General features: G+C 54.0%; 2 protein-coding genes across 3 annotated transcripts; one reads left to right on the top strand and one right to left on the bottom strand.

Moving 5' to 3' along the window:
• Nucleotides 1-1388: 1388 nt before the first annotated feature.
• Nucleotides 1389-7818, bottom strand: UAP1L1 (UDP-N-acetylglucosamine pyrophosphorylase 1 like 1). The gene is made up of 9 exons (XM_084797364.1): nt 7480-7818; nt 7015-7219; nt 6630-6805; nt 6267-6439; nt 5977-6170; nt 5255-5395; nt 4614-4793; nt 3693-3759; nt 1389-3148 (listed from the first exon to the last, which is right to left on the bottom strand). Exons 1-9 carry the CDS (start codon nt 7766-7768, stop codon nt 3053-3055), a joined length of 1521 nt encoding a protein of 506 aa, XP_084653490.1. The 5' UTR covers nt 7769-7818; the 3' UTR covers nt 1389-3052.
• Nucleotides 7819-16868: 9050 nt separating this feature from the next.
• Nucleotides 16869-22304, top strand: SAPCD2 (suppressor APC domain containing 2). 2 transcript variants are annotated; one of them, XM_084798103.1, is made up of 6 exons: nt 16873-17750; nt 20413-20525; nt 21170-21316; nt 21406-21513; nt 21602-21712; nt 21795-22304. In XM_084798103.1, the coding sequence occupies exons 1-6, from the start codon at nt 17045-17047 to the stop codon at nt 21921-21923; spliced, it is 1314 nt and encodes a 437-aa protein (XP_084654229.1). In that variant the 5' UTR covers nt 16873-17044; the 3' UTR covers nt 21924-22304. The 2 variants fall into 2 exon arrangements, with proteins under 2 accessions (XP_084654230.1, XP_084654229.1); XM_084798104.1 differs by lacking the exon at nt 21170-21316 and having other exon boundaries at nt 16869-17750.
• The last annotated feature ends 1400 nt before the right edge of the window (nt 22305-23704 follow it).

Genomic DNA, 23704 nt, shown 5'->3' with positions numbered 1-23704 from the left:
AGTGCTGGGATTAAAGTCTGAGTCATTAGGAATTCCTGATTTTGTTGTTTATTTTGTTTTTTTCCAGACACGGTCTGTTAGCCTTAGTTGTCCTGGACTCGCTTTGTAGACCAGGCTGGGCTTTAACTCACAGCAATCTGCCTGCTTCTGCCTCCTGAGTGCTGGGATTAAAGGCATGCACCACCAAAGCCCACTTGGAATTCCTGATTTTGCTTGGTGACCATGACCACTGGCAATCATGGGTTCCTTTATTATTAATAATTAGTTCCTATTGCCAACAACTTTCAGATTACATACTTTGTGTCATACAATGATGGAGGTCATAGAATGCCTAAGAAAGGGTAAAGAGGCTTCAGGGTTCAGAGCTGAAAGCAAGAACAGGGAGGAGATGCTGTGACCAGGCCCACACAGGCCAGAGGGAAGCAAGGCCCTTAGCTCCGATGGCTTCCTGGGCTGTTGAGTTTGGTGGGTACTTGAGGTGGACATACAGTAGGCTCCTACTGTTTGAAACGCGTTGGTCCTTGTGAGGCTCAGTCTGAAGTCTTCCACACAGGCCCAGCCTGCTTCCTCAGAAGACGAATATGGCACCTAAGGCCACTGCTAGGCCATTCCCATTACCCCTGTGGGCAAGGGGTGTGACAGGCATGTTTTACTAAGGCCCCATGGTTTTGGGATCTGTGCTGTAAGCCAGACTACTCAGGTTTGCTTTACATGTGGTTCCAGATAAATGCTCAAAGCTGCAAAGCAGAACCAATGGAGTAGGGGGTAACCTGCCTTATGTTTTCTCCGGGCCCAACTACATGGCATTTGTTCGTTGAGACAGGGTCTCACTACGTAGCTCTGGCTAGCCTAGAACTCCCTATGTAGACCAGGTTGACCTCAAACTCAAGAGATCTTCCTGTGTCTGCCTCCCTAGTACTGGGATTAAGGGCGTGTGCCCCCATGTCCAGGTTCCAGCTGCGCCATTTACAGTGTGCAAGCAGCCTGTGCATTTCAGGACACCTGAAGGACTCCCCATATGACAAGCCTGCTTGCCCTCTGGCTTCTCAGAATTTGAAAACCCTATTGGTCTCACGTCTCCTTCTCCAGGTCACACAGCGCCTCCTGCTGGTTGTCTATGTCCCTGCGTACAGGCCCAGCAGCGCCCTCAGGTCACTGAAAGAACAGGGGTGTATGGAAAAGGGAAGTGCATGTGGGTGAGCCACCAGCTCAGCGACAGAGGCTTTCCAAGGAGTGTCCTACGTCCTGGTGGAAAGCTGAGAAGCATGAAGGGTTTCTTGGGCAGCCTTCTGTCCCCAAAGTCCCGTCCCTTGGATCTACCCATCTCCACCTCTATGCCATGAAAATGGAAAAAAACAAAAAACAAAAACAAACCAACAAAACCAGAGCACTTTGTCAGGAGGTTCAGATGTCCAAGGCCAGCCTGGGACGCACAGACCCTGCCTACCAACACCTGCAACCTGGATTTATTGCAAGTGTCCAATCTGTGAGGGGGAAAAAAAAGTCCATTCCTTCAAAAGCCAGTAGTCTCTTCAGGACACTATGGGGCTGGGGGGTGGGGGGGTGGGGTAGGGATTGACTATGGAGAGGTGGCCTGAAGGGGAGCTCGGTGGTGGCGGGATTGAATGAGGGGTACACTAACATATCACTGCCAGTTTGGTATTCTTATAATCACATAAGCTACCCTCACCAGGGAAACGGGTGAAGGACATGGAGACCTCCTTGACTTTTTTTTTTTTTAAACTCTTTTCAAGAATCCACCCAACTGCCGGCTTCCTCAGGAGGATCCTAAGATTTTGATGTCCCTCCCTCTGCTCTCTCCGGCCCCAGGGACGCTGGCTTGCCTGTGCAGCAGGAAGAGAAGGTGCCAGGACAATACCATCTGCTTCTGAGGTCTACAGCAAGACCAACACAGACTTCTGCATGTTGGTTCTAGCACTAGCAGCTGTGGGCCTGATCCTGCCATCTTTCCCAGATCTGGGACCCACTGTTTCCACCCCATACGGTGAATACACTCTTGCCAGCCACCTCCTCCGGGAGAGCTAAATGCGAACAAACAGGCACCTATACTATCTGGGGCCCGGTGGCTGTAGAACAGGCTGCTTCTCCTAACCACTATTACATTACAGGGAACGGGCCCTGTCACGCTTGCCCTGCGAGTCAACGGAGCTGAGGTCAGAGACAGACTAAGGCTGGGCAGCAGAGCCAAGCACCACCCATGGCGGCTACACCTCCTTGCGAGAGCTGGAGCTCTGGGAAAAGCAACTTACCAGACCGAGGTGTGCTCCTGACTCAAAACCAGCGGCCACTCCAGAAGGCAACCAGTGTGGTTCTGGTTCTGGGGGAGGGGGGGGATATACAGCAGCCAGGCCCACTTGTGGGGGTGACTGGGAGACTCAGGTGGGGGGAAGGGCGGTATCTAGGGAAGGAAGGGACAACTGCTTTCTTCTTAGCTATGCGCATCAGGGTTTTCTTTTTTGAGACAGGGTTTCTCTGTGTAGCCTTGGCTGTCCTGGACCCGCTTTGGAGACCTGGCTGGCCTCGAACTCACATTGATCCGCCTGCCTCTGCCTCTCAGGCACTGCGATTTCCGGCGTGCGCCACCACGCCCGGCTGGATCAGAGTTTTCAAGAGGTTAACCACGGGTATCTTCTTTGGTCCCATTTAGGTTCTGCTCCCTGGTTGTGAGGGGGGTGTCTTTCAACTACACCCCCATAAGGCATATCTCCCTGTCTGCTGAGCAGGCATATGGGCTGGCCTGTGGGCCGGCAAGGCGTCTCCTGTGCTGCCTTCATGAGCAACACCTCCCGCGTTCTACCCTGAAACCTCCTCTAGTTCCATTTCCCAAGCGCCCAACCCTCTGCCTCTCGGCTGAGCTGTCCAGAGGCAGCAACAAGGTCAAAACAAAACAAGCAAAAACCACAGACAACCAGAGTCCGCGGGGGACCCAAGAGGTCCCAGCCTTGTGAAGTAAACTAGCCCACTCCCTCCGGTGTCCTGCAGGCCGGCATCTCTACTCAGGCCCAGGGCTGGCAGGCTGTGAGCAGGCAGGTCAGCACTCCAGTGGCTGCAGCAGCAGCCTGGCCTGCTCCTCATCCAGAATGAATGGAGACGGGAGCTTTCGGCCTCGCAGGTACATTTCCAACCCCTATAAACAAAGGGTTACAGTGGCTAGGAGTCCACTCGGTCCTCCCAAATCCCCTCCAGCCACCCTGAAACAGGCATTCAAGTGTTGCCCTCTTCAGGGAGGGGGAGGGTCAGCAGAGGGCTCATGTCTCTCCCTCAGGGAGACTCCCCAAAGTCTTGGTCTCAGCCTTGAATCTTTTTTTTTTTCTTTTTTTTTTTGAGACAGGGTTTCTCTGTGTAGTCTTGGACTCACTTTGTAGATCAGGCTGGCCTCAAATTCACAGTGATCCGCCTGCCTCTGCCTCCCGAGTGCTGGGATTAAAGGCGTGCACCACCACCGCCTGGCTTTGAGCCTTGATTCTTTCCTGTACCTCAAACCCCACCCTCCCCCCAAGACTTGCAAAGGCCTCCAGACCCCTCAGTCCACGGCAATTCCAAAGTCTTCACACTGCATCGGCCAACTGAATCAGTGCTGTGACCTGTCCGGGGCCCACTTCTCCCATTTTCCTCTTCTGGTTCACAAGAGCCAGACTTCACGAAACCCTGGACAGAAAACACCCGCTTACCTCTCCAGAGTAAGACACCAAGGGCGATATTTCACAGATGGCTGGAGGGTCTTCATTTGGGAGCAAGCTAGGGGAGAGAAACAGTCAGCCATTGCTCGTCAAGCCAATGGGAGGAGAGCACAGAATTGGGGTGGGGACCCCACCCAGAATCCTCAGGACATGAAGTGGTAAGAGCCTGCCCAACAGCCAGGCAGGGTGGCATACACCTGTAATCCCAGCACTCAGGGAGGCAGAAGCAGGCAGATCTCTTGTGAGTTCGAGGCCAGCCTGGTCTACAAAGTGAGTCCAGGGCAGCCCAGGCTACACAGAGAAACCCTGTCTTCAAAAACCAAAAACCAAAACAAAGAAGGAGGAGGAAGAGGAGAAGAGGAAAGGAGGAGGAGGAGGGAAGAAGGAAGAAGAAGGAGAAGGAGAAGGAGGAGGAGAAGAAGAAGAAGAAGAAGAAGAAGAAGAAGAAGAAAGAGCCTGCCCAGCATGGAAGCCACACACCAGCCCTATCTCCACAGCAAACTCCCCCCTCTGCATACTCAAACCCATACAGGCCACCTGCCAGGTGACAGCCTTGCAGAATCCCACGCAGGGTCCCCGCTCAGAGCCCAGGCAGCCAGGCCCAGCTGCAGCTCCAGCACAGCAGCAGGGGAAACAGACACCAAATGTCCTTTTCCTCTCACTGCCGGTCAAACCTACCCACATCTCTTGAGGGCGAGGCCTAGGTCTCATCTTCAAAGCTTATGAGAGCTTGTTTGTGGACATTTGAGACCCGGCCTCCCTGGTTCCCTGAGCACAACCTGAGCTTAAGAGGCTGAGCCAATAGTCACCAAGCAGGCTATGACTGGCTGAAAACACAGGCACCCACAAGCCAACTGGGACAGTAGCGGCCATCAACAGGGCCCTGGGATGGCTAACCCCGGAGCCCCTCACCTGGACTGCTCAGGAAGCCCATGGACATCCAGGAAGTGGGCCCCAGCCCGCAGAGCCCAGCGGTAGTGCTGAGCCAACAAGGCTCTTCTGGAGGTGGTGGGGTTGTCGCTGCTGGCTGTGTCAGCGTTCTTCAGTGGGGAGAACTCCTCCTCACGACACACTTCAAAGGCAACAAAGTTCCTGGTGGAGAGGAGATGGGTTCATCGCCCTGCGTCCCAGCCAGCTGCTCCGCTCTGGACAGGAAAGGGTAGGCCAGATTTCCCTGAATGGGAGCCTGTCCCGAGTATGGTGGCCTAGGAGGGCCCCGAAGGCACAGAGAGCACCTTTACTTTCCTGAGAGCCTAGGAAACATCACACCCTCCACCTCTCACTTGTCACATGTCCAGAGGCGGAGGGCACTGACTGCGTCGCAGCCGTGGGGACTGGAAGGGGGTAGACTTGTCCTCTCTGAACCTCCAATGTCCCCTCTGTCTTAGGGACAGGAACACCCACTGAGAACAGTCACCTCTAGTCCCTGAGCTGCCCCCACCCCTGCCCCGTCACCAAGCTCCCCCTCCCCCACCGTCCCTGCTGGCCCTCCACGCCCATTACCAGAAGAGAAGGGAGAAGAAGAAAAAGAAACAAGTGACTTCTACACTAACTTAGCGAACGGGAACACATCGAACACAAACTTCTCCATCTTTATCCCATTTGGTCTTGGCGGCTTTACCAGATTGCCCTCCTCGTCCACGTAGGGGACCCTCTTCACAGCCACGTGCAGCTTCAGCAAGGGCTCGAACTCCCTGGCAGCGAGAGGACAGAGAGGGTGAGGTTCAGCCAGGGCCCCCTGCGATGCCAGCCTTCGCTTCTGTCTACCCAGCACAGGGACCTAGCTACGTCTCCGGCAAGGACACAGGCTTTCTCCACGCAGCCTCGGGGCCCACAGTGCTGCCCAGGCTGATGACAGGGCGGAGGGGCCAATCCACAGAAGATAGCCTTGACCAGCGCCTCACACAGGCTTCCCAGAACGTGACTCAGGCTGGAACTGGCTCTTTTGGTTTGTTTGGGTTTTTTGTTTTGTTTTGTTTTGTTTTTTTCAAGACAGGGTCTCTCTGTGGTAGTCTTGGCTGTCCTGGACTCACTTTGTAGACCAGGCTGGCCTCGAACTCACATCGATCCGCCTGCCTCTGCCTCCCGAGTGCTGGGATTAAAGGCGTGTGCCACCATGCCTGGCTTGGAACTGGCTCTTTTGTAACACAGGAATTCTCAGTACCCCAACCCCTTGCCACTCCCAACAGTGGCCCGGCTCAGGCCAGCTCCTGCTGCTGTGGCATTCTTTGATTCAGCCTAGGCTGGGGTGGCATGGCCACCTGTTGCCACATACCTGATGACCATATCCAGGAAGCCCCTGGTGAAGAAATGGTTGCAGATGTTGCCCGTGTTGTAGAGCAAGGCCCCATCAGCCCCACGTAACCCAGCGATCTCAGGGCTGATCTCGCTGTATTCTACCACCTGGGGGATGCCATCCACCTGGCACACCACACCCACTGGCTCCTCAGGGTAGGCTTTCTCCACCACCTGCAGCCACCGAGTGTAGACTCAGAATGCTGGGAGGGACAGGGTTTGGAGAAAAGCAGAGCCAAGTGCCAAGTAAAAGCAAAGCTCGGCGCTCACCTTAGCGCCACAGTCCGCTCCCTGAAGCACGCAGAAGCCGATGAAGACTGGGTCAGCCAACCGCACCAGTATGTTGTCTACACAGTACACGTGCACAAACTCCACACCCCGCCGCCTCATGTCCTGTAGGATCTGGTGGTCAGCCAGAGCACAGTACAAGCCCCCGTTGCCATCTGCAGAGGAGAAAGGGACGCGGGCTTGATCTCCTGCCTTGTCTAGCAAACGCGCACGAGAGCCTTGTGACTGTACCATGTGACAAGTGAGGCTCCAGCCTGGGCCAGGGCCGCATCGCCTGCCTGAGCACGCTTTACCTGGGACCTGCTGGGCAGAGCTGTCCTTCCCTGTCCAAAGTGTGGGCCATACCTGGGGCCATGGCAACTTTATCTTTCCGTTCCAGTATGGCCTTGCCCTCAAAGGTCACAGCAGGCAGCATGCGTTGCTCGAACAGCACCACGTTAGCGGGGTCCAGGTGAAAGAAGTCATGTTCCTTGAAGAACTTGATGGTGGGTCCCAGAGTGAACTCACTGGTCATGATGTACCTGTGAAAGTCCTAGCAGTGAGCTGCCTGCAGGGGACTCTGGCTCAGCCCGGCAGGTGTGGCCAGAACACGCCTACTCGGGGTCTCAGTAAGGGCAAGTAGTGGGCTCGGTCTAGGGCCTTGCTAAGATTGGGTCTCAGGTCTCGGTGTGTGGCTAAGCCTGGGTCATTCAAGGGTGGTCATTCTGGGAGCTTGGCAGGGAGGACACACCAGGGCACGGTGCAGTGGGTCCCCAGTCGCTGGCCAGCCAACTGTTGAACGCGCCGGATCCGCTCTGCTTGCAGTTGGTACAGGGTCTTCTGGCTGGGCAGCCCTACTTGATACATGCCCTTGGGGTAGGTGACGCCCAGGCGAGTGCCCTGCCCACCGGCCAGCAGCAGGACAGCTACTTTGTTCAGAGCAATCTGTCGGAATCCTGGAGGGGAGGGGAAAGGCCTCTTTCACTTTAGAGAGAGCCACCACTAAGACTGCTACTGCACGGCTTCGGGGGTCTACTAAGAGGAGGAAGAGGAAGGAGCTGCAAGGCAAATAACTCCACGCAGTGCTTCCTGAGTCTGTCCCACCCCCCCCCCCTCCACTCGCTCCACCTCCACCCCTTGCCCCGTGGGCACTAACTTTTTCCGGCCGCGATGGGCAGCGCCTGTCCAACCTCCCGCCTAGCCCGGGGCTGCCTACCTTCCTCTTCCCACCGCTGGCGTGTCTCTCGGTCGCAGCGGACCGCGCTGCCCACGCGTTCTGGGGGCAGGGGCTGCAGGCGCGCCGCCAGGTCCGGCAGAGGTCCCGGGGCTCGCGCACAGGCGGCCGAAGCGCGCTGGCAGTGCTCGCGCAGCGCGTCGGGCTCCAAAGAGGCGAGCTCCGCCAGCAGCGCGGCCCGAGGCTCCGGTGCCAGGTCGGCCCAGAAGCGCAGGAGGTGATCCTGGCCCGCGCGCTGCAGCCGTGCGCGCACATCCCTCTCCGAAGCCATGCTGCATCCACGGCTGCAGGCTCAGCGGGTGCTCGTGACCTTATGACCAACGTCACGAGACCAGGCAGGCGGCGCCGAGGGGAAGGGCTGGGGGGCGGCACCTCCACCAGGGACCCCGCCCCCTTCCCCGCTTGAGCAACAAGTCCGCCCTCTTTGGCTCCGCCCTTCTTCAATTCCTTTTAATACAGTCCCCTGCCCGTTTTCCGGACCTGAATCATGGGATCTGGCCTCCCAGTATAACTCCTCTCCAGGTTTCTCACAAGAGCCAGGTCCTCTCCTCCTCTGCCCTCAAACTCAAGACCTCGCTCTCCTCCTAGTCCCCAAGGCCTAAGTGTTTCTCTCCTAATTAATTCTATCACTCATCAAACCCCCCCATGTGTGGGCGGAGCTACTTTGTCCTTGCCCTGAGGAGGTACTCAGACTGTGTGTTTTCTTGGGCTGACCAGATCTAACTAACCTTCCTGCCTGTCCACCGGAGGCTGCCCCGTAGCCGAATTATAGCATTGAATCTATCTGACAAGAATCCCGGAGTGATGGCACCTGGGCTTTGAAGTAGTCTTTTTGTAAACAGCGATTGTTAGCTGAGGTTTTTGCTTTGTTTTTTAAAGTATTGATTTATTTATTTTATATAGATGAGTGCTCTATCTGCATGTACACCTGCATGCCGAAAGAGGGCATCGGATCCCAGATTAGATGGTTGTGAGCCACCATGTGGGTGCTGGGAGTTGAACTCAGGACCTCTGAAAGAGCAGACGGTGCTCTTAACCACTGAGCCATCTCAAGATTCTCAGAGCCTTTGCGTAACTTAGTCAGGAAACATACCTGGCAAACCAGGAAGCCTTGTATGGCTGAGAATTGCTTCGGTGATGGTTCCTGCAGACAACCCCTACCTCAGATAAGAGGTTTTAGTAGGTTTTGATATCGGATATTGACTTGCTAAAAGTCCCTTTTGTGCTAGTGGGGAAAATTACTTCTGGAAAAGTGCTCTGGGAAGCTGCTGGCCTTTCCCTGAGGCTGAGAAGCATGAAGTTCACCCTGCAGTGTCTCTCTCTCTCTTTCTTCCATGATCAATCACCCTCAGTAACCCAGACAGTAGCCTGGGAACATCTCCTGGAGAGATGGCTCAGAGGTTAAGAGTTCTGCCTGCTTTTCCAAAAGTCCCGGATTCAATTCCTAGCAACGACATGGAGGCTCTCAACCACCTATAATGAGATCTGGTGCCCTCTTCTGGCCTGAAGGCATACATGCAGGCAGAGCACTGTACATAATAAATAAATCTTAAAAAACAAAAACAAAAAGAAAAACAAAAAGTCTCAGTCTAAGAGGAACCTGCTTGAGGCACCACTGGTGGTGGCACTGGGAGGAGGCCACACCCAAGCCTCCCCTCACCCACCTTGAAGAACATGGATTTTGCCGGGCTTGGTGGCACATGCCTGTAATCCCAGCTCTTGGGAGGCAGAGGGAAGCAGATCACCGTGAGTTCAAGGCCAGCCTGGTCTACAAAGTGACTCTGTCTCAAAAAAAAAAAAAAAAAAAAAAAAAAAGAAAAAGAAAAAAAGAACATGAATCACGGATTTTCCAAACCCACACCACAGCCCCTTCCTACTTTAATTTGCTTTTCCATAAAGCTTCTTGTGTGTGTGTGTGTGTGTGTGTGTGTGTGTGTGTGTGTGTGTGTGTGTTGTTTTGTCTTTTCAAGACAGGATTTTTCTATGTAGCTCTGACTGTCCTGGAACTCACCTTGTAGATCAGGCTGGTCCCAAACTCAGAGATCTGCCAGCCTCTGCCTCTCAAGTGTTGGGCTTAAAGGTGTGCCACCACTGCGTGGCTTATGTTGGCTCTGGTTCCTTAACAATTAAACTTTATTTTAAAATAAAGAATTAAACTTTATTATGAATGTGTTCCATGAATGCACCTTCCTTACAACCCAACTACCCTAAACAGGAGGAAAAGGAGATTAAAGGGAACAAGAATGAAACCTTCTTGATATCAGTCCTGTGGGGTGAATCCCGTGGCATAATTCTCTGGAAATCTAGCAGATCTGACAGATCTCCCTGACAAAAGAAACCACACCATCCATCGCTGGAACCTACAGCCTTTCTTCTCCTCAGAACTCTCTTCTTTGCCAATTTGTTGTTGTTTAATGATCAGTATTGCCTAATAATTGTCCCATGTTGGGCACCACTTGTTAACTTACCAGTACGGCCTAATACTGTTTATTATCAGGCCTATAATTATTATTACTTGACAGTATTTTTAAAGATTTATTTATTTATTATTATGTATACAGTGCTGTGCCTGCATGTACACCTCAGGCCAGAAGAGGGCGCCAGATCACATTATAGATGGCTGTGAGCTACCATGTGGTTGCTGGGAATTGAACTCAGGACCTCTGGAAGAGCAGTCAGTGCTCTTATCCTCTGAGCCATCTCTCCAGCTCACAACAGTATTTTTTAACCTGCTAGCAATCACAGAAAACAAGATAAAGAAATCCGATGGGGGGGGGCGGAATCCAAATGGTGTTTTAGGATCCAAAATACAAAGTAGTATCTTTATCAGGTCTACACTGGCTCAGTAACTTGTGCTAATGTTCCCTGCACACACACACCTCAAATGGAAATTCTGGGCTGGTACAGTGGAGGCCACAAATTCTCTTGGACCAGAGAAGACTTTTGTCTACAATCACAGCTTAGCTTTGCCTCAAGAGCCTTTTTGGTGAGCGCCTTTTCTCCATTCAAACACCCCTCTCCAGTCACGGCGCTTTCTTACATTCCCTTCTGGCTGGCATCTCCGTGAGGAGTAAACTCAGGAGGCAGGATGCTAGTTGGTTCGCTGCTCTCCCTCTGTCACCTTCCATGATGTTTGCCTACCCCAAGCCAAGCACCACCATGACTGGGTCAGCAAAATGTTCAGGGAATGCCGGATGAATGAATGAGCAAGCAGTCCACCCTGATATGACTCCCATGTGGAAGGGGAGGGCAGCAGACAGACTGGGGTCAGGTGAGCAGTGCGGGATCCACACCCCAGGGCAGAGTCCATGGCAGCCATCATCACCTTTGGGGCTCGGCATGCACCTCTTGGGAGAGGGTCAGGCATGCTCTAAGGGCTCTCTAGGTCAGGGTGGGCCCCTAAGTTCTGCCTCAAGGTGTGTGTGGGTATCAAGGTCAAAGGTGGGAAAGGAAGGTCTGTGTAGCTGAAAGCATTTCCAGGACCAGAAGACTGCGTCACCCTAGGCAGGCCAGGGTACAGATAGCGAAGTCTGCAAGTTCTGCTGGATCTGACCCTCTGTACCACCTGCTTGGGAGGAGGGTGTGTGTGTGTGTGTGTGTGTGTGTGTAGAACGGTGGGATGGGTGTGTGTGTGTATGTGTGTGTGTGTGTGTGTAGAACAGTGGGATGGGTGTGTATGTATGTGTGTGTGTGTGTGTGTGTGTGTAGAACAGTGGGATGGGTGTGTATGTGTGTGTGTGTGTGTGTGTAGAACGGTGGGATGGGTGTGTATGTGTGTGTGTGTGTGTGTGTAGAACAGTGGGATGGGTGTGTATGTATGTGTGTGTGTGTGTGTGTAGAACAGTGGGATGGGTGTATATGTATGTGTGTGTGTGTGTGTGTGTGTGTGTAGAACAGTGGGATGGGTGTGTATGTATGTGTGTGTGTGTGTGTGTGTGTGTGTGTAGAACAGTGGGATGGGTGTGTATGTATGTATGTGTGTGTGTGTGTGTGTGTAGAACAGTGGGATGGGTGTGTATGTATGTGTGTGTGTGTGTGTGTGTGTGTGTGTGTAGAAGGGTGGGATGAGTGTGTGTGTGTGTGTGTGTGTGTGTGTGTGTAGAGTGTGGCTGGTCTTTTGCTACTTTGTGGGTCTCCTTTCTTCCACTCTTCTACATCTTTATTCGTCCATCCTTTCACCTCCTAGATCAGATAAGAGGTTTTTGTTGCTGTTGAATTTATCAGTAGGGCCTATTAATGTTTATTATCAGGCCTGTACTTATTATTATGTCAGTGTAACCCACTAGCAATCCATCAAGACACACACACCTGTTATATTTTAAAATAGCCTTAATTAACCTGGGGCAGGGCAGACATTAACCCGCTAAACTACTTCCCATAGTGGGGCAGGTATGGGATCCCTGCCCTAATCCCATGCCATCCGTTTCTGTCCCGACCTTCAGGGTTCGACTAAAACTCGGGAGGGAGGTCACCTGTTGAGAATGCGAGACACAAGGAAGGAGAGCAAGTCTGATTGATCAAACTCTCGAACTTTATTAGTCAGGCAGCAGCTTTTATAATTCAGAAGGCAGGGAAGCATATTGGTATAGCAATGCAGTTGCGGGTTTTTCTCAAAACATAGGGAATTCCAGGCAGGGTCATAATGTCCTGCCACACAGAGTATCTTGCTTTGTCTTCATCTGGCTTTAGTCTAACTGTTGACTCACAACAGGGCCGCTCCATCCCTATCTGTCTTTAGCTGCTGACTCACAACAGGGTCAGCTAGTTTCTGGTGAAAGGTAAGCTCTGGGAAACACAGAGACTTTTTTTTTTTTTTTTTTTTTTTTTTTTTTTGGTTTTTCGAGACAGGGTTTCTCTGTGTAGCCTTGGCTGTCCTGGACTCCCTTTGTAGACCAGGCTGGCCTCGAACTCACAGTGATCCGCCTGCTTCTGCCTCCCGAGTGCTGGGATTAAAGGCGTGCGCCACCACGCCCGGCAAAACACAGAGACTTAAAGGTGCAGACTTGGACAAGATGACTGAACATTGGTCATATGGCCTATTGTCCCCAACATGTTTCTAATAATGTCTATTATTAGAAACCTCCCATCCATAATCCCATATACTTGCTAATGTAATGTTCTTCATCTGGGCCAAATCTCCTTCCACACCTGCCATGTGCTTCTCCTCCAGCTAACCCATGGCGGCCTTCTTCTCCTCTCTTCTCCTTCGGTCTCTCTTCTTCTCCTTCCCAAGAGTCTCTCTGTCTCTCTCAAAGCCCGGGAACCTTAGCCAAGCATTTGCCCTGGCCAGGTGTGAAGGCTTTTTATTAATTAGCATCAAGATACATCTGACCATCCTTCAACAGGTTTTAGTAGGTTTTGATATTGGAAAGAAAAGAGATCACTGAATAAAGTCAGAGGTCTGAAAGGGATAGACATTATCTTTAGACAACTTCGTGCTAATTAGGGACGTCACGTTCCTTGGGACAAGTATGATCTTCGACATCAGGATAGCTAACCATGACCAATCTCTCTCAGGGCTCTAGCATTTAATAACCCCTGAGAAATTCCCAGAATCCCAAATGCCACACTCTTGAAGAAACTACCTGCGACTGGCAAAGTCAGCTCCCTGCTAGAGCACGAGGCAAATCATAGTCAGCTGCTACGGACAATCCAAAGCAGCCCCATATTCCACATCTGGAGTTAAAACAAAAACACTTTCTTATTTCTGCTTTTTTCTTTTTCTTTTTCCTTTTTTTTGTTGTTCTTTTTGTTTTTTGTTTGTTTTTTGAGAGAAAGAGAGTTCCTCTATGAAACAGAGCCCTGGCTGTCCTAGACTCACTTTGCAGACCAGGCTGGCCTCGAATTCACAGAGCTCTGCCTGCCTCTGCCTCCAGAATTATTTATCTGGTTTTTTTTTTGTTTTTTGTTTTTTGTTTTGTTTTGTTTTTTTGTTTTTTCGAAACAGGGTCTCTCTGTGTAGCCTTGGCCATCCTGGACTCACTTTGTAGACCAGGCTGGCCTCGAACTCACAGCAATCCGCCTACCTCTGCCTCCCGAGTGCTGGGATTAAAGGCATGCGCCGCCACGCCCGGCTTATTTCTCTGTTTTTTAAAGAAGCCAACGTTCTCACTACAGGGGACCTTTTCCTCTTTGTCTTTTTTGTGGTGGTGGTGGTCAAGGTTGAGAGCCAAGGACTAAGGCCAGAGTGGAGACTGGGAAAACCTAGGGAATTCTGGGCCTAGGCAGCACGGCTGACCCCTCTCCACACCAGTGCCAGCTACATCGAGAAGCCCTGGAGTCTTGTCAACCTCACAGCTGTCTGTACTGCTGCACGCTTTAAGGACTGGGGGTGCTACAGTGAGAATGACCACACCTGGTTTGAATTCGGGGAGTTCCCTGGGGTGGCAGCAAAACTGAAAGCCACAGGGCCAGAAGATGTCAGGCCAGGCTGAGAAAAATGGAAGGAGGAAGGGGTCGCCCACCTTCGTCCTGCACCCAGAGCCAAGCACTGAGTCCGCCCGCGCTCCTCAGCATCTTTTTCCAGTAGTCAGTCGTAGGGGAGCCTACACATGCAGGCCCAGCTTCTGCTGCTCCTCCTGGGCTCTGGACATACAGGGGCTCTGGTGTCCTTTTCCTTTCTTTCTTCTTCATTTGTTTTTTAGATTAATGCTTTCATTTCATATATGTATGTATATAATGTTCTTTGATCATATTTCCCTTATTATTATCTTCTTTTACTTCCTTCTCCCTCCTACCAAACCCCTTCCTCCTCCCGCCAGGGCCCCCTCATACCTCCACGTTATTGTGTGTTATGTGTTTGTCCTGCCGCTGTTAATCAGAACCGTCAGCTTGAACATCAGTTGGAGGTTCTTTACGTGAGCGAAGGCAGTTTGCTAGCGGCGTCATTGCCAAGGAGCATGACTCCCTCCCTAGCAACTACTAGCTGCTACCCAGGAGATGCTGGGCCTCATGGACTCCATCTCCCCAACACCACAAGTAGATTCAGGTTCACCAGGGTCCCTGGCCTGAGTTTTGTTAATCTTGCTGTACTGGGGGGCAGCACCGGTTTCGCTTTATGCTGGTGGCTACTCCTGTACCTATGCCTTTGTCCCAAGAACCCCCAAGGCCTCATCTGGCACCCCACTGCAGTATGGCAATTGCACTGTCCCCTCTGTTAGCATCTGTCTCTAGGTTGCTCAGCAACATCTGATGTCATCACTTAGGGCAGCCAGAAGTGCACCACATATAAAAAGGACCACCTCTCCTCTCTCTCTCTCGCTCCTGCACTCTGTCTGTCTGTCTGTCTGTCTGTCTGTCTGTCTGTCCGTCCCCCTGAGGTGCCCCTCCCCCTTCTTTCTTTCCTCATGCTTCTACAATAAATCTCTCCATATCAAAACTGCTGTGTCTCTATTTATTTTTAATGATAACGTGTTGTTATTAATTTACCAGTACATCTAATACTGTTTATCATCAGGCCTATAATTATTATTACTGCAGTATAACCTGCTAGCAATCAATCAAGACACAGACACCTGTTATATTTTAAAATAGCCTCAGTTAACCTGGGGCAGGGCAGATATTACTCTTCTAAACTACCTTCCCATAGTGGGGCAGGTACCTATGCCATCTGCTTCTAATAATTTCTATCAAGCTACCTCCCATCCATAATCCCAAATATTTGCTAATGTTCTTCATCTGGGCCAAGTCTCCATCCACGCCAGCCATGTGCTTCTCCTCCACCTAACCCATGGCGGCCTTCTTCTCCTCTTTCCGGTCTCTCTTCCTCCCAAGAGTCTCTCTGTCTCTCCATGCCCGGGAACCTTAGCCACACCTATCCCATTTGCCCTGCCCAGGTGTGATGGCCTTTTATTAATTAGCATCAAAATACACCAGACCGACTCCAACAATAACATCCCCACCAAATAAAGCTTCCTGTGTGCTCACTATGCGCTGAGGTGGTCAGGCCAGTGCTAGGCCTCGGAGTGGCTCTGCCTTATTCCCAAACTTCATAGTAATTCATGGGGAAGCAGTCACCACAGCCTGGCATGTGAGTTAAAAACATCTAAGTAGAGTTTTGGGGGCAGAGGAAGCAGGTGCCTGGGCAAAGTCTGAACGGTCCATGGCACTCAACCACTACAGAGGACTGTTCTCTTCACGTAGCTAAGGACTAGGCAAGACATGAGGTGAGGAAATATGAAACGACAGAGGGTCTTGGACCAGGTCTGCCCATAGAAGGGGTAGCTAAGCGCCATGGAGTAACTCTGGGATCGACCAAAATATCTATTTTACCGTGAATGAACCACCACTTGGAGTGGGATGGGTGTGGTGGTGCACACCGTTAATCCCAGCACGCAGGAGATCTGCGCAAATTCCAGGCCAGCTAAGGCTGCGTAGTGAGACCCTGTCTTAAGACAGACAAATGAGTGAGCAGCCAGTAGACCTGTGGAGCCAGGGGAGTTGGGCAGGGGAGTTGCCCCCACAGCTTGAGATGCATGCCCTATTACTAGAGGCCTGCCCAGATGCCCGGGAGAGGTCCTGAGACATCGCTGTTGAAGAGTGTCCCAGTGTGTTTAGAAAGGAGAGGCAGCAGTTAACATGCGGGCCGTTTCTCAGTGGCTACATTTCTGTTTCAGTGACATTCGGAAGTTTGGGGAGCTAACCAGGTATAGGATAGGGGGACAGGCAGATGAGATGGCAGGGCGGGGACAAGGCACACTAAGGACCTCCCTGGCCTCTAGGGGGCGCTCCTGGCCAGCCCTGAGATGGGCTGGGTCAGAAATGCAGGCTAAGGCCTAGAATCCAAGATAGAAGGGCTTACTGGGGCCCCCCCCCACCCCCCATCCCCTGCAAAGCTAAGCCAGGGCTGTGAGGACCAGGATAAAGGCTAGAGGAGACATAAAAGAGCCAGAGCAGGGGACCAGGACCAGAGCACCAAGGGAGCTGGGCACCGGATGGGCATCTGGGGACACGAGACAACTTGGCTTTGTCCTATAGTTGGCAGGCCGAGGCAGACTGTCCCAAAGGACCAAAGGTGTAGGGACAGAGGCCTCAGTGAAGGAGAGTGCCCAACCGTCTGGAGCCTGTAATCCTCTTGGGGCGTTCTTAATACAAGAGAAGGGAGCCCCCAGCATCAGTTGGCGCCTGGGGCCAGGGACCCTCAGTGAAAAGGACCGAAGGCAGCGGGAGGGGCTGGACCGTCGTCCTTACTTGGGAGGCTACCTGGCTACAAGTTGGGCGAAGGGCCCCACGCTCCGCCCCTCAGAGGATGGGCTGGCAAGGCGGAGCGCAGAAGGCCAGAGAAAAGACTCGACCGAGGCAGGAGGGATGGTGGGCGTGGATGCGAGGGGGGGAGCAGGGGAGAGGGGGGACGGAGAGGGATCATGGGGGAGCAGAGGTAAGAACTCTGTCCGGTTCTACCCGTGTCTCCTCAAGTCTCCCGGGACCCATTTCCAGGCCGGGTGGTGTAGGCGCCCGCGCCTACCCGTAGGAAAAATCAAACTGGCACTGGTGGCTGCCGAGCCAATCCCGGAGCAGATGGGCCGGTTTCGACCAATAGCCGCCGTGAATGTTAATGAAAGCTGATGAGGCGGCTAACCGAGCTCCATTCAAAAAACAGCAGCTATTGTCGCTGGGGGCCGCAGGCGCCCCCTTGCAGGTCCCGCCTTCTGGTCTTGTAGGGACCGACCCGGGTGGAAACTGGGCGCCCATGGCTGTGGCAGCGATGGGCGAGCGTGGCCGCCTGCCGCACGCTGCGCCCAGCACCGAGGGTCTCCCGCGAGCCTTTCTCCAGAGCTTGCGCACCCTCTTCGACATCCTGGACGACCGGCAGCGCGGCTACGTGCACCTGCGCGAGATCGAGTCCCGCTGGCAGGGTGCAGACGCGCGCGAGCTGCCGTGCGGCGTGCTCGAGGGCCTGCGCCAGGTGGCCCCGGCCAATGGCTACCTGACTTTCGAGCGCTTCGTGGCGGGTTTGCGCACCTCGCTGCTGAACGCCGACGGCGGCCCACGGGAGCAGGCACGCGTCCCGGCCCGACCTGGGGACCAGTCCTCGCTGCAGCAGCGCCTGATGTTCGCACCGGCCGACGAGCCGCGGACTGTCCTGGAGAGGAAGCCGCTACCCTCGAGTGCGCGCCCTGCTCCTGCTGGCCCCAGTGGCACCTCCCGGAACCCTGAGCTATTATTGTGCGCCCCGGCGGAGACGGCGCCCTGCCCCGCAGAGCCCGAGCGGCCCCTGAGCAAGGCGCTGGAGCGGAGCCCCAGCGCAGATTCGGGTGAGTCTGGGCGGCTCCCCAGTCCCAACCTCATAATTCCTGTGCAGGAAACTGGAGACAGGCAGAGTCTCCTCAGAGGATGGAGAAGGGGATGACTGTGGGCTGGCCCCAGAGCTGAAAGCAAGATCGGGGCCACCTGGATGGAGTAAGGTACACACCCGGCCTGTACCTGTGTGAGCTATGGGCAGAGAGGCCTGATACCAAGGCCAAAGGCAGAACTCTGATCACCCAGGAGACGCCCACTGTGTCTCAAGCCTAAGCTAGGCCCTGAGACAAGGCATGTGGCCCTGCCCTAGGCCTGGGGACGTCCTGGCCTTCACCCTCATTTCTGTGTGGCTGCTTGGGTACAAGCTTCTTCCTAAAAGCGTGCATCCTCCAACCTGTCCTGAAGGTCCTTCTCAGTGTGACACCCTGCAGAGACAACCCGGCTTACTTCTCCACCCAGGCCGAGGAGCACCTAGCACAATTTGCTGAAGAAGGTTGGGTGTGTGTGTGTGTGTGTGTGTGTGTGTGTGTGTGTGTGTGTGTGTGTGTGTGTTGAGGGGGAGGTGTGTTCTACAAGCACCTGCGGCGCTGTGGCGCTGTGGCGCTGCAGATGCCCCGCCAGACACAGACCACAGTCTCTGGGGAATCCAGCAGGCTCCTGCCCCTCCTTCCGGTTTAGTTGGCAGGGACAGGAGATTGTTGAAGAGCCACCCCCCCCTCACCCCCATCTGCCTTGAGAACAGGACACGCATTATGCCTCAGAGGAGCCCCAGCCCCTTTTCCAGCCCGGCAGCCCGTTCATCCTGTGCCCTGCCCTGCCAGGCTGGCCAGACCTCCCCTACCTCAACCATCTTCTACCGCCTCATTTGGCAACACGTAGCGTTCTCTCCCTTCTGAGTTCACACACACACACACACACACACACACACACACACACACACTGGGCATAGCTGGGCATCTCAATGGCTGTGTGTTTGAAGTCAGGCCTGGGATGGGACTGTGGACAAGGGACAGGCTCAGGGGTTGCCTGTGACACAGACCTGTTCTACCTCGTGCAGCCCTGGCTCAGTTACTCCCCGGAAGGCCATGTGCTCAGGGCCTGTGACTGGGCAATATTTAGCCCACTGCTCGCTCTGTAAGCCTAACACCAGGCTCTGGCTGTAACTCCTTTATAGGTGAGCCAAGTTCCAGAAAAGGATTATGGTCTACCTGACAGGGCTTGCTTTGGAAGAGCACAGAGTCACTTCAGTTCTCTGGGAAAGTCCTCCCAACACAAATATGGCCTCACATTCCCAATCCCACGGTTTATGCCTCCTTTCTGTGCAAGTCAGGTCCGGGTGTCCCGGGTTCCAGTGCCTGCGCTGGCCTCACCTTCTGGGGGGGTGAGCGGGAGGTATACCTTGTGTACCTCCCGTTGTCACTGAGCACAGCAGGCTGGTCCGCAAACTCGGGACCGCTCAGAACTAGAGTCTCTGTCATACACATCCGAGCACAGTTACTATATCTGTCGCTCATTTCTATGGCTTAGCTTCGGGCTTGACCCTGACGCCCGGGATAGTGTTGGAAGCCAGAGGGAAGGTGCCCTCCTCTACCTTGGGTGGGTGGGGAGCCCTCCAGATGATGCTCCCCGGAATCTTTGGCAAATATGTGCACTGCCTCTGCACTTCTCTGCACAGCTTGCTTTATACTGTGCTCCCTTGGGAGAATTAGGTCTCCATTGCTAATGGAGAGTTAGCTTCCCCCGCCACCAGGTGCTGTTCCACAAGGCCCCATGCAGCTGGGAAAGGCATGGGAGAGCCAGGGGTTCTGCCTGTCTTCCCCTTTGGTTTGTTAGTTTTGGTTTCTTCTTCTTCCTCTTCCTCTTCTTCTTCCTCCTCCTCTTCTTCTTCTTGCTTGTTTTTTTGAGACAGGGTTTCTCTGTGTAGCCGTGGCTGTTGGTAGACCAGGTTGGCCTCGAACTCCCAGCGATGCGCCAGCCTCTGCCTCCCAGAAGTGCTGAGGTTACAGGTGTGCGCCACCACACCCAGCTCCTTTGTTTTGGTTTGTTGAGATAGTCTCTCTGTGTGCTTCAACTCACTCTGTAAACTAGGCTGTCCTTGAACTCACAGAGATCTGCATGCTTCTGCCTTCTGTGTGCTGGGATTACAGGGCCTGTTTATCTCATCTCTTACCCATCGCCTTCTGATACTCTTTTTTTTTTTTTTTTTTGAGACAAGGTCTCTCTGTGTAGCCTTGGCTGTCCTGGACTCTCTTTGTAGACCAGGCTGGCCTCGAACTCACAGCTGCCTCCTGAGTGCTGGCATTAAAGGGGTGCGCCACCTCGCCCGGCTCACCCTTTGATAGTCTTGAGAAGTAGCCTATATTTTTTCAGGCACTGGGGTGAGGGCTCAGGAAAAAAAAAAAGTTGTGTTTGTGCTTCCTGCCCTTCTCCCCAGCCCAGTCAAGGAGTTCACCACCTTCCTTAAGGCAAGTGAGGGAGCCAGGGCAGACAAGGGGAGACCAGTCTCCCCTAGCCAAGCACAAAGTATAAAGTATACGCAGGGCTCAGTGCCAACAGAGGTTCCCAGTACAAGCCTGGTCCCTGGGGAAGGTCCTGGAAGGGCTTTGGAGCTGTGTGAGATTAGGAGCACACTAGGCAGGGCCAGAATTAAGCGACGACCCTGACTGTCTGCTACAGGTGCCCCAGCCTGCAAGACCCTGGACCCAGGCACAGGAGAAGCCCGGCAGGTTCCGCGGGCCCGAGGCGAACGTCGGAGGCATACCATCACCAACGGTGTGGACTGTGGCCTGGTGAGAGGGGCCAGGACTCTGAGGGACTCTCTCTGTTGTCCAGAAGGCTGGAAACCTGGGAGAAGCCATGAACCTGGTTACTTGGGGGAATCCCTGTAGGAGGAGAATCAGTCAGCTCTCAATGCCCCCCCCCACACACACACTCTTTTCCTGGGCTTGAATCTACTAGAGGGAAGGACAGACAAAGACAGACAGACAGAGGGGAAGAGGTTCCTTAGAGATGCCTAGTGACCGAGCCTCAGACCCTGGCCTGCCCACCTCATGCAGGGCAGCTTAGTGCACACATAGCACAGTCACTTTAAGCAGGGGTGCTCAGTCTGGTTGTCACTCTGTTGCCCTGGGGAGGTGCCAGTAGAGGGGCTGAGAGAGACCAGTCGCCACCACCACCACCATCCTCGGTAGAGGAGGAACCGAGCTGCATCCTCCAGGGCATCAGTTTGACCCTTCCCTGCATACGCTGGCGCTTCCACGTGTGCATTTGCAGACAGCACGTGTGCTGACGTGATCTGTGTGCCGGTCTGCCCATGTACAGGCCTCGGTTTCCACACCTGTGGCTCCGGGAGCACACCGGTGTGCGCATGCGCGCGCGGTGCCGATCCGCCCGCCGGCACGAGTACATTCGGTTGTGCACACGTGTGTTGTAGTTGAAGCAGCTGAAGGAGTTGGACCAGGAACAGGAAGTGCTGCTTCAGGGCCTGGAGATGATGGCTCGGGGCCGGGAATGGTACCAGCAGCAGCTGCAGCGCGTGCAGGAACGGCAGCGCCGCCTGAGCCAGAGCAGAGCTGCAGCCGTGAGTGCTGGGCCGTCCCTGTCAGGGGAACGGGAGTGCCAGGTACAGGAATGTCCTCACGGGCCTGGTGCTCCCCACTTCTCTTCCAGGACTTTGGGGCTGAAGGGAGCCCCCGCCCACTGGGGAAGTTGCTGCCCAAAGTTCAGGAGGTGGCCCGGTGCCTGGGGGAGCTGTTGACTGCGGCCTGTTCCGGCAGAGTGAGTGCTCCGAAGCTTGCCTGGCACCCCTTGGCCTTGGTCTGGATGCTGTGCCAGGAGAGGCCAGCCTGATTGTACACTCCCACAGGCTCTGCCTTCGCCTTCTTTGGGGCCCCTGGGCCCCACCTCACCCTCAACACCAGTCTGGCAGCAGCAGACCATCCTCATGCTCAAAGAACAGAACCGGCTTCTCACTCAGGTGAGGTGTGGGGAGATGGCACCGGCTCTGGGGCTGGGGGCTGGGGGCCCAGCAAGCCCTGACCACCTGGTCGCCTGCCCAGGAGGTGACTGATAAGAGCCAGCGCATCACTCAGCTGGAGCGAGAGAAGTCTGCACTCATCAAGCAACTGTTTGAGGCCCGAGCTCTCAGCCAGCAGGATGCAGGGCCTCTGGACTCCACTTTCATCTAGTAGGCTGTACCTCTCCAGGACCCGCACAGACTTAGCCTCGGCTCCGCACCTCACCGCTGTGAGCCTGACTTCTGACTGAGGACCACCACCAGAGCCCTCGAGGAGGCTCCTGCCCTACACCCTTGTAATCTGGACCTTTCTGAGGCTTGCGCCAGGGTGGCCTGACACTACACAGCTCCAGACTTGGGGTGCTCATCACAGTAGATCTCTGTCACGCCTGAAGCTGCTACTCCCGTTGTCAATGGATGGTGGAGGACTGTTCCTCATGTCTACCCGATTTCAGGCAGCCCTGGACAGAGGAGGGGGCATGTTTACAGCTGTCCTGTCCCCTCTTGCCGGATCCCTGGGATCCATGGTGTTCAGTAAAAAGGCTGCTCACAGTAGGAAGTATTTCTCATAATGTCCAGCAGAGGGCGCAGGCTGAGCTGGCTCTATTTTCTCACGTGGTTCCGAGTATTGCACAAAGTAGATTTTTGTACCTGGGTAGATTAAGAGGCCTGGAGACCAAGAGGTTAAGGGTTCCTTCTGTCCACCGAGGGCACTACGGCGAGGTGACGGTGGCTCAGACGGGAGGTGTGGGATGGAAGGAGGACAAGGCCCTCAAAGAGAGGGCTCAGTCTGTGCCTGTTGGAGGAGCCACAGAGGCAACGTTTGTGTGCCGCTGAGAAGGAATCCACTGCCGCTGCACCAGGCTAGTCTGGTTTCTAGAAATAAGCCAAGAGCTTGGCTTACCTGCCGTAGCTTAGCTAGCTGGCCAGGGAAAGGTGACATCAAGGTAGCTCAGGTGTGGCCATCCCTTAAGGAAAGGTTCTGTCCCCCAGACTGAGTGAGTTTGGGCCTCCTGGCTAAGTCATGAAGTCATGGGCAGTGTACTCCATTGCACAGGGTGCAGGACACCCCTACAGATCCCTGGGGTCTTTTAAAGTCTACTTAATCCAGCAGTGTGATCGTTCACTTGGCCGTGGAAACACGAACCGGGGAGCACAGAAGAAACTGAACCTCCCTAGATAGGTCTCTGTCTCTGTCTCTGTCTCTGTCTCTCTCTCTCTCTCTCTCTCTCTCTTCTTTCTTTGTCTTCTCTGCGTTCCCCCACCCCCATCTTCTTTCTCTCTGCCCATACCCCCCTGGTGCTTACCACCGAAGGCACAAACATCACGGGGTGAGGGAGGTGGCACACGCCTTTAATCCCAGCACTCGGGAGGCAAAGGCAGATGGATCACTGTGAGTTTGGGGCCAGCCTGGTCTACAAAGTGAGTCTAGGACAGCCAAGGCTACACAGAGAAACCCTGTCTCAGAGAACAACAACAAGAAAGTCACAGGTGAATTCTGCGGCCTGGATCCTCAGTATGGAGTATGAGCATTGCAGGCCAATTTCTCCACCGTGCTTGGCCTGCAAAGTACAAAGTAGTCCAAGCACCCAAGCCACCTACTTCAGGAGCCAGAGCGGTTTCCGGGCTGGAAGGAGAGCTAGTTACGAAAAAGCAGCTGTGTTCCATGAGCTCCAAGTACCTTGATGAACCTGCCTTTAGACTAGCGCCATCTAGTGACAGGTCTCCATGGCAACAGGTTGGGTCTGCAGGCCCCACCCCCCCAAGATGGCCTCCTCTGTGTTCCTTGGGTTTGCCCCTCCACCCTTGCATCCCATAGCTTGGCACGCCTGTCCCTCGCGTCCTGGGGACATTTGACTAGTACGTTCTCTAGGCACAGCCTGTGATGTATCCGGTACTGGGGTCTCTGACTCAGCCCATCCCATGGAGACAGCTCTCAGCAGGCTCTCCCGA

The sequence above is a fragment of the Acomys minous genome (genome assembly GCF_964271855.1).
Source record: "Acomys minous genome assembly, chromosome: 10".
Lineage (NCBI taxonomy): Eukaryota > Metazoa > Chordata > Mammalia > Rodentia > Muridae > Acomys > Acomys minous.
This window is presented reverse-complemented; position numbering and strand designations above follow the sequence as displayed.